The sequence below is a fragment of the Myodes glareolus genome, chromosome 5 (assembly GCF_982192425.1).
Source record: "Myodes glareolus chromosome 5, mMyoGla1.1, whole genome shotgun sequence".
In the NCBI taxonomy this organism is placed as follows: domain Eukaryota; kingdom Metazoa; phylum Chordata; class Mammalia; order Rodentia; family Cricetidae; genus Myodes; species Myodes glareolus.
This window is the reverse complement of record NC_142030.1, coordinates 95,952,563-95,968,959: the sequence shown is the minus strand read 5'-3', so window position 1 is coordinate 95,968,959 and position 16,397 is coordinate 95,952,563. Positions and strand designations below refer to the sequence as shown.

The 16,397-nt window shown below is 46.6% G+C and overlaps 1 protein-coding gene and 1 pseudogene across 2 annotated transcripts; both read right to left on the bottom strand.

Moving 5' to 3' along the window:
- Nucleotides 1-1,912: 1,912 nt before the first annotated feature.
- LOC148122152 (lactase/phlorizin hydrolase-like) lies at nucleotides 1,913-8,010 on the bottom strand (annotated as a pseudogene). Its single transcript, XR_015737954.1, has 4 exons — nucleotides 7,976-8,010; nucleotides 6,315-6,538; nucleotides 5,087-5,320; nucleotides 1,913-4,133 (listed from the first exon to the last, which is right to left on the bottom strand). The product of XR_015737954.1 is annotated as a lactase/phlorizin hydrolase-like (transcript).
- A 2,246-nt stretch (nucleotides 8,011-10,256) lies between these two features.
- On the bottom strand, nucleotides 10,257-15,607 carry LOC148122151 (lactase/phlorizin hydrolase-like). The gene is made up of 4 exons (XM_087906658.1): nucleotides 15,554-15,607; nucleotides 13,096-13,318; nucleotides 11,871-12,104; nucleotides 10,257-11,026 (listed from the first exon to the last, which is right to left on the bottom strand). Exons 1-4 carry the CDS (start codon nucleotides 15,605-15,607, stop codon nucleotides 10,809-10,811), a joined length of 729 nt encoding a protein of 242 aa, XP_087762784.1. The 3' UTR covers nucleotides 10,257-10,808.
- Between the last annotated feature and the right edge of the window lie 790 nt (nucleotides 15,608-16,397).

Sequence of the window (16,397 nt, the reverse complement as noted above, 5' to 3'; positions counted from 1 at the left end):
CCTGCCTCAAAGTGACATGTCAGATTTGGTTGACTCCCCATGGAAAGACTTGCTCTCTCTGAGGAGTGGATGGGGGACACGGTGGGGGAAGTAAAGGGAGGAAAAGGAGGGGAAACTGGGATCGATGTGAAAAATGAGAAAAGATTGTTTTTAAAATAAATAAATTAGTATTTTTTTACAAAAGAAAATGCCTTACTTATAGATCTTATGGAGATATTTTCTCAGGCAAGACTTCTTCCTTTTTGTTCACTCTAGCTGGTAATAAGTTGACATAAAACCAGCCAATACAAAGATTGAAAACATGTCCACAAAAAAACCTGTACACAAACATTTATGATATTTAAAAAAGACAAAATGTGATCATAAATTTCATCAATTTAAGAAGAGATTCAGCAATAAAAGTATCAAGAACTGAGAGAGCATTGGATGACTTTTGAAGACACAATGCTGTATGAAAGACCACACTTGATTCCTTTAGATGAAAGGTTCCACCTGGGCAAACCAGTTAATGGTTGGTAAGGCCTGGGAGAGGAAAGGGAGTGATTGCTAATAGAATCAGGGGCATTTTAGGAAGTCATGAAATATTCTACGGTTTCTGTGTACGGTTTCTACATGGTTCTATATAATATTTTATTTTGTGAGTTTAAAAGAAGTTTAACATTTATTTTGGCCCTGGGATGGGTGTTGTGTGTGTTCCATGGAGTCCATATGAATGTAAACAACAGCTTTCAGGAATTAGTTCTCTCCTTCTTTCGTGGAGGAAGGGTCTTAGGGGTTGAACTTAAGTCATCTCACCAGGCCCTTGTTTTTTTTTGAGACAAGGTTTCACTGGGGACATAGCCCAGGCTTGCCTCTAACCTGGGATTCCCCTGTGATAGGATGGCAGGTTGACAGGCTTGCATGGCAAGTACTTTACCTGCTGGGCCATCTTGCCTGCCTCAAAATATCATTTCTACTCTTAACTGAATTAAGGATAAAGAAAGAACAAAAAGAAGCAAAGGAAGGAAGGAAGGAAGGAAAGAAAGAACTATTTATGGGAGTGGAAACAGCAAGCCATGGTGCATGCATGGAGGTCAGATGACAGCTTAGGGTTCTCTCCTTCCACCATGGGAGCAAGGTCATATCATCAAGCTGGGGTGCAAGTGTCCTGGTCTATCTCAGCGGCCTTTGTCTGGTGGTGAACGACACTGACTGCAGCTTGACTGTTTTCTTTTTTCATAGCACCGTTGCAAGAATTCAGTTCCGGCTGCCTGACGGCTCTACCTTTACAAGTCAGTTCCCTTCTGATGCTCCGTTAGAAGAAGCAAGGCAGTTCGCTGCACAGGTGAGTTCATAAAGACAGATGTGTGGGTTATTAAGATCTTGCAGGGGAGGTTCCAAAGCAGAAGAATGGCAGGAAATAGACTGAGGTGGCGGGAGTTCTGACTTGTATTATACATGATGACAGTGTGCAGCAGGCTCAGGAACCCTCCTTTAGCATGCTTAATTACCAAGAGCAGTGAAAAGCCAGTGGTCTCCTAGTCGTTGATCTGAGGACTTGCCTGTCCTGGAAAGGAGGTGGGTTCTCTTTGTTTTCTTTCTTTCTTTCTTAGATTTATTTATTTATCATGTATACAGTGTTCTGTCTGCATGTATACCTGCAGGCCAGAAGAGGGCACCAGACCTCATTACAGATGGTTGTGAGCCATTATATGGTTGCTGGAATTGAACTCAGGACCTCTGGAAGAGTAGTCAGTGCTCTTAACCTCTGAGCCATCTCTCCAGCCCCTCTCTTTGTTTTCTGATGGTTGATTTGTGCCTCATCGTTTTTCTGTTTGCCAATACAAAAGATCAAGAATTAACTTTAAAAGTGTGACCTTACTCAAAATCTAAGTGCACATGAAGTTTGATGACATAAGAAGTAAGATAGGAGTGATTTCTAGTACTATTTATTCTCTTAGTACTGAGTCTAATGCATCCTGGTTATAAATCATCTTTTAGGAATAAGTTTTGTACAGCCAGAACCGGGAAACAACCTAAATGCCCCTCAACCAAAGAATGGATAAGGAAAATGTGGTACATTTACACAATGGAGTACTACACAGCAGAAAAAATAACAACATCTTGAATTTTGCAGGAAAATGGATGGAGCTAGAAAACATCATTTTGAGTGGGGTAATCCAGACCCAGAAAGACAATTATCACATGTACTCACTCATAAGTGTTTTTTTTTAACATAAAGCAAAGAAAACCAGCCTACAAATCACAATCCCAGAGAACCTAGACAACAATGAGGACCCTAAGAGAGACATACATGGATCTAATCTACAAGGGAAGTAGAAAAAGACAAGATCTCCTGAGTAAATTGGGAGCATGGGGACCTTGGGAGAGGGTTGAAGGAGAGGGGAGAGGGAGGGAGGAGAGTAGAGAAAAATGTAGAGCTCAATAAAAATAAATAAAATTAAAAAAATAGGAATAAGCTTTGTATATACATTATGGTTCTCATAACTTCAAGGTTAAACTTAGAAAGTTGGCTGTGTTTTCACAGATGAGGCTAACTTTCCTGGGTTGGAGTTTTCCTTCTAGTACCTTCTCTAGTGCTGGGTCTGTGGATAGGTATTGTTTGAGTTTGGTTTTGTCGTGGAGTATCTTGTTGATAGGCCATGCTTTGTTGGCACCCATGGGAGTCCTGCCCCATTCTGAACAGAGGTGAGGGAGGGGTGGATGCATCAGAAAGGACAAGAGGAGATGGAAGGGGAGGGAAACTGTGATCATGATATAAAATAAATTAAAAAATTTAAATAATGAAAAGAAATACATGAATCTCACGAATGGGTGTTTTATGATATATTCTTATATTCAAAGGAGAACTTAGCCCTATTGTTAAAACATAATTTAAATGACTGAAGAAAAGTTGGGATAATGGGTTAGACCTTTTCACCAAACTACTCAAATAGCCTTTCCTCCATGGTGAGTCAAAGAGGACAGTGATGCCTCAGCGCGGCAGAATCCAGCGCAGGTGGTTGTTCATTGCTCTGCTGTCCTGAGGACCCCACAAGGCTCCTCCTCCATCTTTTAGTATCTAATGGATTTAAAAACTTCAGAATAGGAATGTGTGTAAGAAACCAAGCTACAGACATACTCACTCTTACCTATTGTTAAATTTGTATTGTTTTTGTGTATGGGTAATTTTCCAGCATGTCTGTCTATACTTTAATGACTGCCTGGTTTCCAGGGAGGCCAAAAGAGGGCATTGGATCCCCTGGAGTTTCCAACAGTTATGAACTGCCATGTGGATATTTGGAATCAAACTCAGGTCCTCTAAAATAACAGCTGGTGCTCTTAATTGCTGAACCATCTCTCTAACCATGTAACAATCTTTTAAAGTTAGTCAAACACTGGTGGTGAGGGGCTAGGCCAGATCTTTGAATCTGATAGGCAAGTATTTTTCCATCGTACTATCTATGTCCCTGGCCTCTACCGCCCACATCCCTGCTCCCTCTCACCCCCAAGCAGGATTTCTACTGTGTGGTTGTGGCTGGCCTCAAATTGGAGCACCTCCTGCCTCTGTCCCCTGAGTGCTAGGATTACGGGCAGACATGTAGTATCGCGGCTAGACCTGCTTTTCACATTTACTTATCTAGTTTGGAGTCTGCCATCAGACACTGAAATGAACACACAGAACCACTAGACAGTTCAGTCTCTGCATTTCCACAGGGGACCTTGCAAGCTTCTCGGGGTCCACAGGAAAATTCCCAGTACTGAAGAAGATGCTTTTTCATTTAAACTGAGAACTTAGAAAGCTTCAAGATAAAAACCATCTCCCACAGTTCAGGAAGCCTTGATGAAGAGACCTTTGTGGTCAGGAGTCTGTGCTAGCAGGCACAGGGCACAGGGCACAGGGCTTCTCTGCACAACAGAGGAGCTGGCGACTCCTCAGAAGGAGGACATTGAACTCAAGTCACGCTCACTTTGCTGTGTTTCCCGGTGCTTGGAGCGCTTGCAGTATTTGTACAATAGAAACACCAAGCTACAGACTCCAAGAAGCAGCAGAGCGAAGAGCACATTCACCGCCGTCTGTGCTTCTGTGATGCCCAGCATCAGCCCCAGGAAGGGCACTTCTGTCTTCACAGGGCTGGCAGTGGGTTCAGCATCTAGGAGAGGACAATGGAGCTTAGGTTCTGGCATTCTGGAAAGTTCCTGCTGATCCTGGAGTCCAGAGGTGGCATAGTATCCCCCTCATAAACATACACAACAAACGCTCACCGCTGTGTTATCAGCGTGGGTTCCCTTCATTATTGTGTTGGTTTTGTGTGTGCATATACCATGATGTTCATGTAGGGGCAAAGGACAACTTTCAGGAAGTCTCTCTTTCCAATTTGGGTTTCCAATATAGAACACAGGCTATAGTGCTTTTACCTACTGATCCATGAGCCACCTTACTGTACCTTCCCCCTACATATGCTTTTTCCCCTGAGACCAGTCTCATGTAGCCCCGACAGGCCTCAGGCTAGGAAGTTAGCCATAGATGATGTTGAAATTCAAATTCTACTGCCTCTACCTCTTACATGCTCAGAGTACACAGATATGCTACTGCATCCCGTTTGTGTTACAATGTGTATTGACCCCCATCACCATGAACATGCTAGGTGAGCTCTCCATCATCTGAGAAATATCCCCAATCCTGTCTCAAGCATCACTTTGGGCAACTAAACAACAGTGTGAACTGGATAAAGGTCTTTTACTATCATAGTCATTTACATATTTTAGTCACCCCATAAGAACTACCTGTAGTGTTTATAAAATCCTTTAACTTGACCAAGAAACTACCTGGAAGTGTCTGTCCTTCTCAAGGAAGGTGCAGCAGTGACTTTGAGGTAGGACTGGAGGAATCTAGCTCTGTTCATTCCCACAGCAGGACCCAGTCTCTAGGGTAAGACAGGCTCTGGAGAGACCTGCAGCAGCCCAAAGGCGCCTGGAGCACATGCTAATGAATGGAGGGGACAGAAGGGCAGGAGAAGGCCAGGAACTAGAGGAAGGTGGGTGGAAAGAGCAGCTCCCTCTCACCCTTGACCCCAAAGTGTTAGTACCTCCCAGGGCCACCTACCCTCTGGTTGCTGGAGACAAGGGTGAGGTCCTTGTGCAGGGTCAGGAAAGCCATTGCAGCTCACTACAGAGGCATAGAACTTGGCCGATGCCTTGGGGATCCTTGGCAGAGAAGGGTCCAAGTGGTTCACAAAGTGCACACCAAACCTCTATGCAAAGCCTATGGCCCATTTGAAGTTCTCCATTATGCTCCATAATGTGTATCCTCGAAGGTCCACCTTATCCTGCACAGTGGCTGAAAAAGATGCCAGGTGTGAACTCTTCACATCAAGACACCTGTGTGCCAGGTCTCCTGAAGCCGGGCTCATAGTTGTCCCCACTGTTCTGCTTTGTGGAGTGTGAGACCCAACTCTGAGGCCCTTCCTGTGTGCTAGCAGGTCCTCTACAGTGGATATGCGGAACCATCGGTATCTTTCTACAAAGGCTCCGTTCTGAATGGAGCTTGGATAGCCTGAGCTAACCCCACAGCTTTCTTCTGTAGCTCGGGGATTGGTCTGTGTCAGGACCTTGAAATACCCATGGAGAGGCAGGAGCGTTTAGAAGCAAAAGATCTGATCTGAGCTGTAGTAAGACCTCCTGTCTGTTCCCTTTACTGTAGGAGAGCCCGAGGTTTATATATATGTCACACACATAGTTTGTAGCTGTGTGTCCATGTGAGTGCTGTGGTGCATGTAGAGGCCAGAGATGAGCCTCAGGTTTTTTCCACCTTGTTTTTCTAGACAAGTAGGCGAGGCTACCAGCCAAAAAGACCCAAGGGTCCCCCATTTTCTCCCTCCCCAGTGCCAGGATTACAAACACCCACCACCACACCCAGCTTTCCACATGGTGTCTGGGATTGAACCCAGGGCTCGCGGTTGGACAGCGAGCACTTTCCCACCTGAGCTACCACCCCAGTCCTCCTACCTTGCAAACAAACAGCCCTAGAGCCACCAGACAACCCTTGTCTGCTCACAGAGGAAAGCAATGTGCAGAGATGCCAAACAGCAAGAAAGACTAAGGTCAGGAACGATCTCAGGCCAGAACAGGAAAATGGGTTTACTTGCTGTGGGTAGGTGAGTCTAGGAAGGAAAAAGACCTCTGATTCTAGCCTCAAGCAAAGGCTCAAAATCCTCTGAGCAAAGGGCCTTGTCATTAGTGTCCCCGAGGGGCCAGGCTACCGTCCTGCAGACACTGATGCTCCACCAATGAAGGGGCTCACTGGGGCCAGGCAGTGAGGTGGGAGCTCTCACCTTTGAGGGCCTCATTGATGTAGCTGCGGAGGTAGTAGATCCTGTCAGTGTCATTGAGTTCTGGGTCCCCCCGTCTGGACACCCCATTCTCTGTGACATAAATTGGAGGGTTGTTGTATTCTTCCTTCAGCCAGTTCAAGATCCTCTGGAAGCCAAAAGGGGTCATCTTAAGCCAGGAGGAGCCAGAGTCTAGCCAAGAGCTGTCTGCAATGGTAGCCACGCCCCTGCAAGTTCACAAGGTAAAGGAGATGTCTTGTTTATAACTCCCAGGGGGATAATCTTAGTTGTTTCATCTAACCTTCCCTGGGCCCTTGAACTCTTAGAGATCTCCCTGCATCTGCATCCTGAGTAGTGAGATTAAAAACATGAGTTACCATGTTCAGCCGGAGAGCATGTGGCTAACCCCAATGCTGGGAGATGGAGATAGGTGAGTCCAGTCAGTCTAGCTGAATCCGTGAGTTCCACAATCAGAGGAATTGAGACCCTGGTTCCAAAAAAGAGATAGGGGTAAAAAGTGTAAAAGTGACAGAAGACACCCAGTGTTGGTCTGGCCTCCAGAATCACCTGGACACACACCCACAGATGTTCAGGTTACATCTGCACACACACGTATTATATTATTGAACATTTATTAGTGCACACATGAACACACATAGAAAATCTATCAAAATAGAAAAAAAGGGATTCTGCCTGGTCTGTAACTTACATATGCTTGAAGAACTTTAAATTCAGAATTTAAACATGAGAATACAGTAGTGGTAGTCATACATGCATGCTTGCACGTGCACGCAGACGCGCGCACACACACACACACACACACACACACACACACACACTTACCTCAAATGCCTGACTGACCACACTATTGCTCAGGCTGGGATCTCACGAGCTCATCACTGCCCTTGTCTCACACAGGTCAGCTGTTTCACAGGTAAGGCACCAGTTGAGAGCCAAGCACCCAGTCCCCTAATGCCCAACTCTCACTAGCTCCCCAATGCCTTTCTAATCAAGTTATCCCCAGTGTCCACCAGATTCCACATCTGCTAGCTCAGAAAAATGAAAACCAGTCACGATAAGGTTCTGGATAAACAAATCCCTTGCTGATTAAATGCCATCTAAATTCATTTACTGAGTGATAATTGCTATCTAGAGAACAAAGTGCTGATCACAAAAATCCTTGTCAGCAACAACCTTTGAACTGGTATTTGGCCCTCTGCAAAGCTCAGGGGTAAACGCAGGACAGTGTCTGGTTTCCTTCTGAGAAGTGCAAACCCCCAGGGCCTTCAATGGGCCTGAGCAGTGTGTGCCTCTCTCTGGCTCTGGACTCCCTGCTTTGCCCTGTGTCTGTCTAATACTGGCGCTGACTTCCTATCCTTTTGCATGATCCCCTATCTTCACTGGTATCCATCCTTTTCTGTCTCTTGATATTTCCAGCAAAAGTCTCCCTACTGTTAACACCCACACAACAGTGTCCTCCAATGCCGGGCAGTGGTGGCACATGACTTTAATCTCAGGACTCCAGAGGCAGAGGTCGATGGATCCCTGAGTTCTGAGTTCAAGGCCAGCCTGGTCTACAGACTAAGTTCCAGGACAGCCAGGGTTACACAGAGAAACTGGTTTCAAAAAATAAAAAAGAATGTCCCTCAATAGGAGGCTCTTACCTGGGCTCCTCTCTCCTGAGGTGCTCTTTCCCCATAGGGAACTATTAGCTTAGATCAGCAGAGACCCTGGGCTGGGGATGTGGTCCAGCAGGGATGTTTGCCTAGCATGCACAAAGGCCTGGGTTCCATCCTAGCATGATGGAAACCGGGCATGGTGGTTCATGCCAATAACCCAGAACTTGGAGGATAGAGGCAGGAAGGTCAGGAGTTCAAGGTCATCTTCAGCTATACAGTGACTTAGGCTAGCCTGAGATACATGTGGCCCTTTCTCAAAAACAAAATGAATAAGCAAATAAAGGAGTGAGTAAATAAATAACAGTTACTAGAGGAGATGGTGGGGACACCTGAGTCTTAGCAACTTGATATATTTTTCTCTCTCTGTGGGCATGTGTAGACCCTGTGGGTCCCAGAAATATATTTGTTTTATTTTGTTAGACACAGAATCTCAGTATGTATCTGCTTGCTCTACAACTCACCAGGTAGCCTAGGCTGGCCCCAAACTCAAAAAGATCCTCCTGCTTCTGCCTGCTAGGTGTTCAGATTGCAGATATGAGACACGCTGCCTCTCTGAACTCTGCTTTCTTAATGGAGCCAGGCTAAAACATGACAAATCAAGAACCAGGCCTATTTCCTTTTACGTGAGCAACAAATCTTGGGAACGGATGCTGTTTAGAAGAGTTTATAGAGATGTCAAACTAGGACCGGGTTTGTAGCTTGGTTAGTCCCGTGCTTGCCCAGCATCCACAAAGTTCAATGAGAGCACTGCATTACCCAGGTGTGTGTCGCATGCCTGTAATCAGGCTGGAGCACCCGGGAGCTGGAGGCAGGAGGCTCACAAGTTCAAGATAATCTGCTGAATACTCTGAGATACATAGGACCCTATCTCAGAAATTTAAAACTAATAATAAAAGCAAAGAAGCAAACAAAATCTCACTTTTAGGAAATCACAATGTAGCCAGGCATGCTGGTGTGCACTGTTAATCGCAGCACCTTGGAAAGCAGAAGCATGTGCCTCTGTGAGTTCGAGGCTTCCTGAACTACATAGTGAGACTGAGGGAACAAGAGTATGACCATCTACCTTGGAGACACCCCCATTCTGGCCTGAACAGCACCCCGTTCTCAGTGATTAATCATAGCCTAAGGACCAACTCCACCCCTGTCCGCTCACGAGACTAACAGTTCCAATTTCCCTAAGTCAACGTCATGAAGTCAGCACAGCAGCATTCCTGCATGTCCTAGATGAACAACAACCCTGGCCAAACCCACCCTCTGCCCTCTGACCAGCTCTCCTCCCCGTCCCTGATAAAACCCTAGTCAAGCTCAGTCTCTCTGATGACTGAAAGAAGTAAGATAAAAATTTCCAGTACTTTTATTCCCTTAGTCCTGAGTCAAATGGATCCTGGTTACAAATCATCATGTAGGATCTAAGTTTTGGATGTACAGTACGGTTCTCATAACTTCAAGGTTAATATTAGAAAGTTGGCTGTGTTTTCCTGAATGCAGCTAACTTTCCTGGGGTGGAGTTTTCACTCTAGTTCCTTCTCTAGGGCTAGGTTTGTGGATAGGTATTGTTTAAGTTTGGTTTTGTTATGAAATATCTTGTTGATAGGCCATGCTTTGTTGGCACCCATGGGAGTCCTGCCCCCTTCTGAACAGAGGTGGGGGAGGGGTGGATGGAGATGGGGGTCAGAAAAGACAAGAGGAGATGAAAGGGGAAGGGAAACTGATCAGGATGTAAAATAAATGAAAATTTTAAATAATGAAAAGAAATATATGAACCTAATGGATGGGTATTTTATAATATATTCTTATATTCATGAGGAGAACTTAGCCCTATTATTAAAACAATGAGAGAAAAAAAAGTTGGGATGTTGGGTTCAGAACTTCTCCCCAAACTGCTCAAATAGTCTTCTCACATGTTGAGTCACAAGAGGACAAGATGCCTCAGCACGGCAGAATCCAACGCAGGTGGTCGTTCATTGCTATGATGTCCTGAGGACCCCAAAAGGTTCCTCTGCTAACTTAGTATCCAAACGGTTAAAAACTTGAGGATAGAATGCTCATAAGAAACAAACCTTCTAACATAATCACTCACTTATTATTAATTCTTATTGTTTTTTGTGTATGGGTATTTTCCCCGTATGTCAGTCTACACATCACATGAGTGCCTGGTTTCCAGGGGAGGCCAGAGGAGGGTGTTGGATCCCCAAGACCTGGAGTTTCCCACTGCTGCCATGTGAAAACTGGGAATCAAATGCAGGTCCTCTAAAAGAAGAGCTGGTGCTCTTAACGGCTGAACCATCTCTCTAACCACATAACAGTCTTTTAAAGTTAGCCAAACACTGGCGGTGAGGGGCTAGGAATTGAACCCAGATCCTTGAGTCTTATAGGCATGCATTTTTCCATCATGCCATCCATGTCCCTGACCCCCTACTGCCCCCCACCCCAGTTCCTTCTCACCCCCAAACAGGGCTTCACTGTGTGGCAGTGACTGGCCTCAAACTGGAGTGCCTCCTGCCTCTTGCCTCTGCCTCCTGAGTGCGAGGATTATAGACAGGCATGCAGTATCACAGTTAGACCTTCTTTTCACGTCTACTTATTTAGTTCAGAGTCTCTGCATGCCCACAGGGTCTTTGGAGGCTTCTCAGAGTTCAAAATTCCCATATTGAAGATGTTGTCATTTCAACTGAGAAGTTAAAAAGTTTCAAGATGGAAACCATCTCCCACAGTGCTGGAAGCATTGGAAAGGAGATCCACTGTGGCAGGAATCGGTACTAGCAGGCCTGTCTAAACAACCCAGGCTTCTCTGCACAACAGAGGAGCTGGCGACTCCTCAGAAGGAGGACATTGGACTCAGGTCACGCTCACTTGGCTGTGTTTCCCGGTGCTTGGAGCGCTTGCAGTATTTGTACAATAGAAACACCAAGCTACAGACTCCAAGAAGCAGCAGAGCGAAGAGCACATACAACGCCGTCTGTGCTTCTGTGATGCCCAGCATCAGCCCCAGGAAGGGCACTTCTGTCGTCACAGGGCTGGCAGTGGGTTCAGCATCTAGGAGAGGACAGTGGGGATCAGGCTCTGGCACTGTTAGCTACCAGATTGTAACAGTTCCGGAAAGGTCCTGCTGAGTCTACAGTCCAGAGGCTGCATAGTACTCTCCTTTCAAACAAACGCAGCAAGAAGGCTAATCGCTGTGCAGTCTGCATGGACACCTTTCACTATTTTGTTGTTTTTGCACTTGTGCACACCAGGAGGTTCATGAAGCAGCAGAGGACAACCTTCAAGAGGACACTTTCCACTTTGTACTCCTAGTATAGAACTCACTCCAGAGAGCTTTTACCTACTGAGTCATGAGCCCTCTCACTGTGCCCCTCCCCATATGCACACATCTTTTTTCCCCTGAGACTGGTGTCATGTGGCCCAGAAAGTCCTCAAGCTAGCTAGGGAGCCATGGATGACCTTAAACTTCAATTCCACTGCCTCTACCACTCAGATGCTCAGACTGCAGGGCTATGCATCTGTATGCATACTGGGTATCATAGCCACGTGTAATTTTCAGTTTCCCAGTAAGTACTGGCCATACTGTTTATACAATCCTTAAAGTGACCTAGAAACTACCTGGAGGTGTCAGTCCTTCTCATTGAAGGTGCAGCAGCGACTTTGAGGTAGGACTGGAGGAATCTAGCTCTGCTCATTCCCACAGCAGGGCCCAGTCTCTAGGGTAAGACAGGCTCTGGAGAGACCTGCAGCAGCCCAAAGGCGCCTGGAGCACATGCTAATGAATGGAGGGGACAGAAGAGCAGGAGAAGGCCAGGAACTAGAGGAAGGTGGGTGGAAACAGCAGCTCCCTCACACCCTTGATCACACAGTGTAGGTCCCTCCCAGGGCCACCTACCCTCTGGTTGCTGTAGACAAGGGTGAGGTCCTTGTGCAGGGTCAGGAAAGCCATTGCAGCTCACTACAGAGGCATAGAACTTGGCTGATGCCTTGGGGATCCTTGACAGAGAAGTATCCAAGCAGTTCACAAAGTTCAAGCCAAACCTCTCTGCAAAGCCTATGGCCCATTCGAAGTTGTCCATCACGTTCCATTCTGTGTATCCCCGAAGGTCCACCTTATCCTGCACAGTGGCTGAAAAAGATGCCAGGTGTGAACACTCACATGAAGACACCTGTGTGCCAGGTCTCCTGAAGCCAGGATCATAGTTGTCCCTACTGCTGTGCTTTGTAGAGTGTGAGTTCCAACTCTGAGGCCCTTCCTGTGTGCTAGCATGTTCTCTACAGTGGACATGCGGGACCATTGGTATCTTTCTACAAAGGCTCAGTTATGAATGGAGCTTGGATAGCCTGAGCTAACCCCACAGCTTTCTTCTGTAGCTCGGGGTTGGTCTGTGTCAGGACCTTGAAATACCCATGGAGAGGCAGGAGCGTTTAGAAGCAAAAGATCTGATCTGAGCTGTAGTAAGACCTCCTGTCTGTTCCCTTTACTGTAGGAGAGCCCGAGGTTTATATATGTCACACACATAGTTTGTAGCTATGTGTCCATGTGAGTGCTGTGTGGTGCATGTGGAGGACAGAGATGAGCCTCAGGTTCTGTCCACCTTGTTTTTCTAGACAAGTAGGCTAGGCTACCAGCCAAAAAGACCCAAGGGTCCCCCATTTTCTCCCTCCCCAGTGCCAGGATTACAAGCACCCACCACCACACCAGCTTTCCACATGGTGTCTGGGATTGAACCCAGGGCTCACGGTTAAACAGCGAGCCCTTTCCCCCCTGAGCTACCACCCCAGTGCTTCTACCTTGCAAACAAACAGCTCTAGAGCCACCAGACAACCCTTGTCTCCTCACAGAGGAAAGCCATATGCAGAAATGCCAAACAGCAAGAAAGACTAAGGTCAGGAACGATCTCAGGCCAGTACAGGAAAATGGGTTTACTTGCTGTGGGTAGGTGAGTCTAGGAAGGAAAAAGACCTCTGATTCTAGCCTCAAGCAAAGGCTCAAACTCCCCTGAGCAAAGGGCCTTGTCATTAGTGTCCCCGAGGGGCCAGACTACCCTCCTGCAGGCACTGATGCTCCAGCAATGAAGGAGCTCACTGGGGCCAGGCAGTGAGGTGGGAGCTCTCACCTTTGAGGGCCTCATTGATGTAGCTGCAGAGGTAGTAGATCCTGTCGGTGTCATTGAGTTCTGGGTCCCCCCATCTGGACACCCCATTCTCTGTGACATAAATTGGAGGGTTGTTGTATTCTTCCTTCAGCCAGTTCAAGATCCTCTGGAAGCCAAAAGGGGTCACCTTCAGCCAGGAGGAGCCAGAGTCTGGCCAAGAGATGTCTGCAATGTAGCCACGCCCCTGCAAGTTCACAAGGTAAAGGAGATGTCTTGTTTATAATCCCTGGGGATGATCTTAGTTGTGGCATCTAATCTTCCCTGGGTCCTCGAACTCTTAGAGACCTCCCTGCACCTGCCCCCCGAGTAGTGAGATTAAAAACATGTGTTACCATGTTCATCTGGAGAGCATGAGGCTAACCCCAATGCTGGGAGATGGAGATAGGTGGGTCCAGTCTGTACATCTGAATCAGTGAGTTCCAGGATCAGAGCGAGGCTGAGACCCTGGCTCCATAAAAGGGGTGGGGGTAAAAATGACATAAGAAGACACACAGTGTTGGCCTCTGTCCTCCACAAGCTCCTGGACCCACAGATGCACAGGTTAGTGCATCTGCACAGATATGTAATATATTAGTGCACATTTCTTATTGCACACATGGACACATAGAGAAATACAATCAAAATAGAAAAAGTATTCTGCCTGATCTGTGTCTTATGATCTACTACTGGCTTGTCCTGCCACTTGGGTACTCTATCTTTTTAAGAGACAAGCCCTGCCCATTTCCCCCTTCACAAGGCAAACAGATCTTCTGCCTCCTTCAACCTGTGCCCTCTCTTCCAATCCCTCTTCTGAAGTGACTGATTCTTCTCTCTCTCTCTCTCTCCATTTCTGTTCCATCTCTCTTTCCCTCTGTCTCTCTGTCTTTCTCTCTCTCTGTATCTCTCCCTCTCCCTCTTCCCCTTCCCTTCTATAACCCACTAAATAAACTCTATACCCAAACTCTCTCTGCATGGTGTTTCTGTGTGTCTCTCACCCGCCATGGTCTTCCATCTGCCTTGGACCCTCCAAGGCCTCGGGTGGTAGGACTGGCAGCCCCTCATGGCTTGACATTGCCCTGCTTGGGGCACCCGCCATGGTCTCCCACCCACCAAGGGGACCAGGATTGGCCTCAGGTCACCTGCCGAGGCCTCTGACCTGCTGACCCCTCCCACAGTCTCTGTCCTGCATGGGATACCCTTCGCTTTAGAGAATAACACTGTGATTTACACATCCTTGAAGAAGCCTTAATTCAGGATTTAAACATGAGAACACAGCAGTGTGAGTCACACACACACACACACACACACACACACACACACACACACACTTGCCTCTTCATAGCTGGCTGGCCACACTATTCTATTGCTCTCTTGTGTGGGATCTCACGAGCTCATCACTACCCTGTCTCCCACAGGTCAGCTGTTTCACAGGTAAATCACCAGTTGAGAGCCAAGCACCCAGTCCCCTAATGCCCAATTCTCACTAGCTCCCCAATGTCTTCCTAATCAAGTTGTCCCCAGTGTCCACCAGATTCCACATCTGCTAGCTCAGAAAAATGAAAACCAGCCACGATAAGGTTCTGGATAATGAAATCTCTTCCTGATTAAATGCCATCTAAATTCATTTACTGAGTGATAATTGCTATCTAGAGAACAAAGTGCTGATCACAAAATCCTTGTCCAGCAACAGCCTTTGAACAGGTATCTCATTCCATGTATCCAGCATAAAGCTCAGGGGTAAACCCAAGACAGTGTGTGTTTTCCCTCTGGGAAGTGTAAATCCCCAGGGCCTTGAATGGGTCTGAGCAGTGTGTGCCTCTCTCTCTCTGGCTCTGGACTCCCTGCTTTGCCCTGTGTCTGTCTATTGCTGGTACTGACTTCCTGCCCATTTGATGATTCTAGCTTTTACTGGTATCCCTCTGTTGTGGGAGGCTTCTTGTTTGTTTCCTGGCTGCCAAGATTCCTGAAATAACCACCCAGAAACTGTATTAATTAAATCACTGCTTTTCCTATTAGCTCTAATAGCTTATTGACTAGCTCTTACATCTTAATTTAACCCATTTCTATTCATCTGTGTATCACCACATGGCTGTAGTTTACTGGCAAGTTTTCAGCAAGTCTGTTCCCGGCTGTTGCTACATGGTATCTCCTGACTCTGCCTTCTTCCTCCCAACATTCAGTTCAGTCTTTCCCACCTAGCTCTCTTCTACCCGATCAAAGGCCCAAAACAGCTTCTTTATTCATTAACCAATAAAAGCAATACATATACAGAAGGACCTCCAAATCATAAATGTGTGGTTTTGAAATGGCGACTTCCAGGTTCGTGATGTCAGCTCGAATTCTGACTCTTTCAGGAGGTCTGGCTATAAAGCATTTAAATGGGGTTTGTAAACACAGTGTTATAAACTGCTTAATGATGTGACATAGACCCGCTGCATACCTGGAACTGGGTGGTGTGCACGGCTGGCAGAGGTGGTGAACATGCCTCTGCCATGTTGGATTGAGTGGAGCCAGAAGGTCAAGCAGCCTTAGTCCTAGTAATGCAGCTTTGCATTTTAAGAAGCAGTCCTGGTCAGAAAAGGACTACAGAAATGCAATAAAAACAGATTCAGATAAAAATGAAAAAAAAAAGACCTCAAAACGAGATACAGTGTGTTTTTTTTTAAAAAAAATGTAATTAGAACTAAATAAGAAGATGAACCTGATGAAGATTATTTAGCTATCCGCCAGGAGGTAGGAAATTGTCAAGAGTCCCAGGTAACCTTGGGTGCATGGGGGGGGTGGGAGGGTTGTTGGAAGGGGAGAGGGTTAGAGAGAAGGGAGTAGGGGAGGAATGGAGAAAGCTCGGTTGACCGGGATGGGGGGAAGGGAGGAAGGATGAATGTGGGATCAGGGAAGAATATATTTCAACTAAGGGAGTCATATTAGAGTTTACAGGAAACTTGATTATATATGGGATCCCAGGTCCAAGGAGAGATCCCCAGATTGTTCTCTGGACAGAGGAGGGGGTGCCTGAACCGGCCTTGGCCCGTGACCATACTGATGAATATTTTGCTTATCACCATAGATCCCTCATCTGGCGTTGGATGACGATACAGATGGAGGCCCGCGTTGGAGCACCGAACTGAGCCCCCCAAGATCCAAATGAGGAGCAGAAGGAGGAAGAAAATGACGAAGGACTGCGAGGGATACTATCACCCACTGATACAAGGGGTCGGATCTAATGAGAGTTTACCAAGGCCAGATGGACCGTGACTGAACGAGCATGTGATCCAACCAGATTC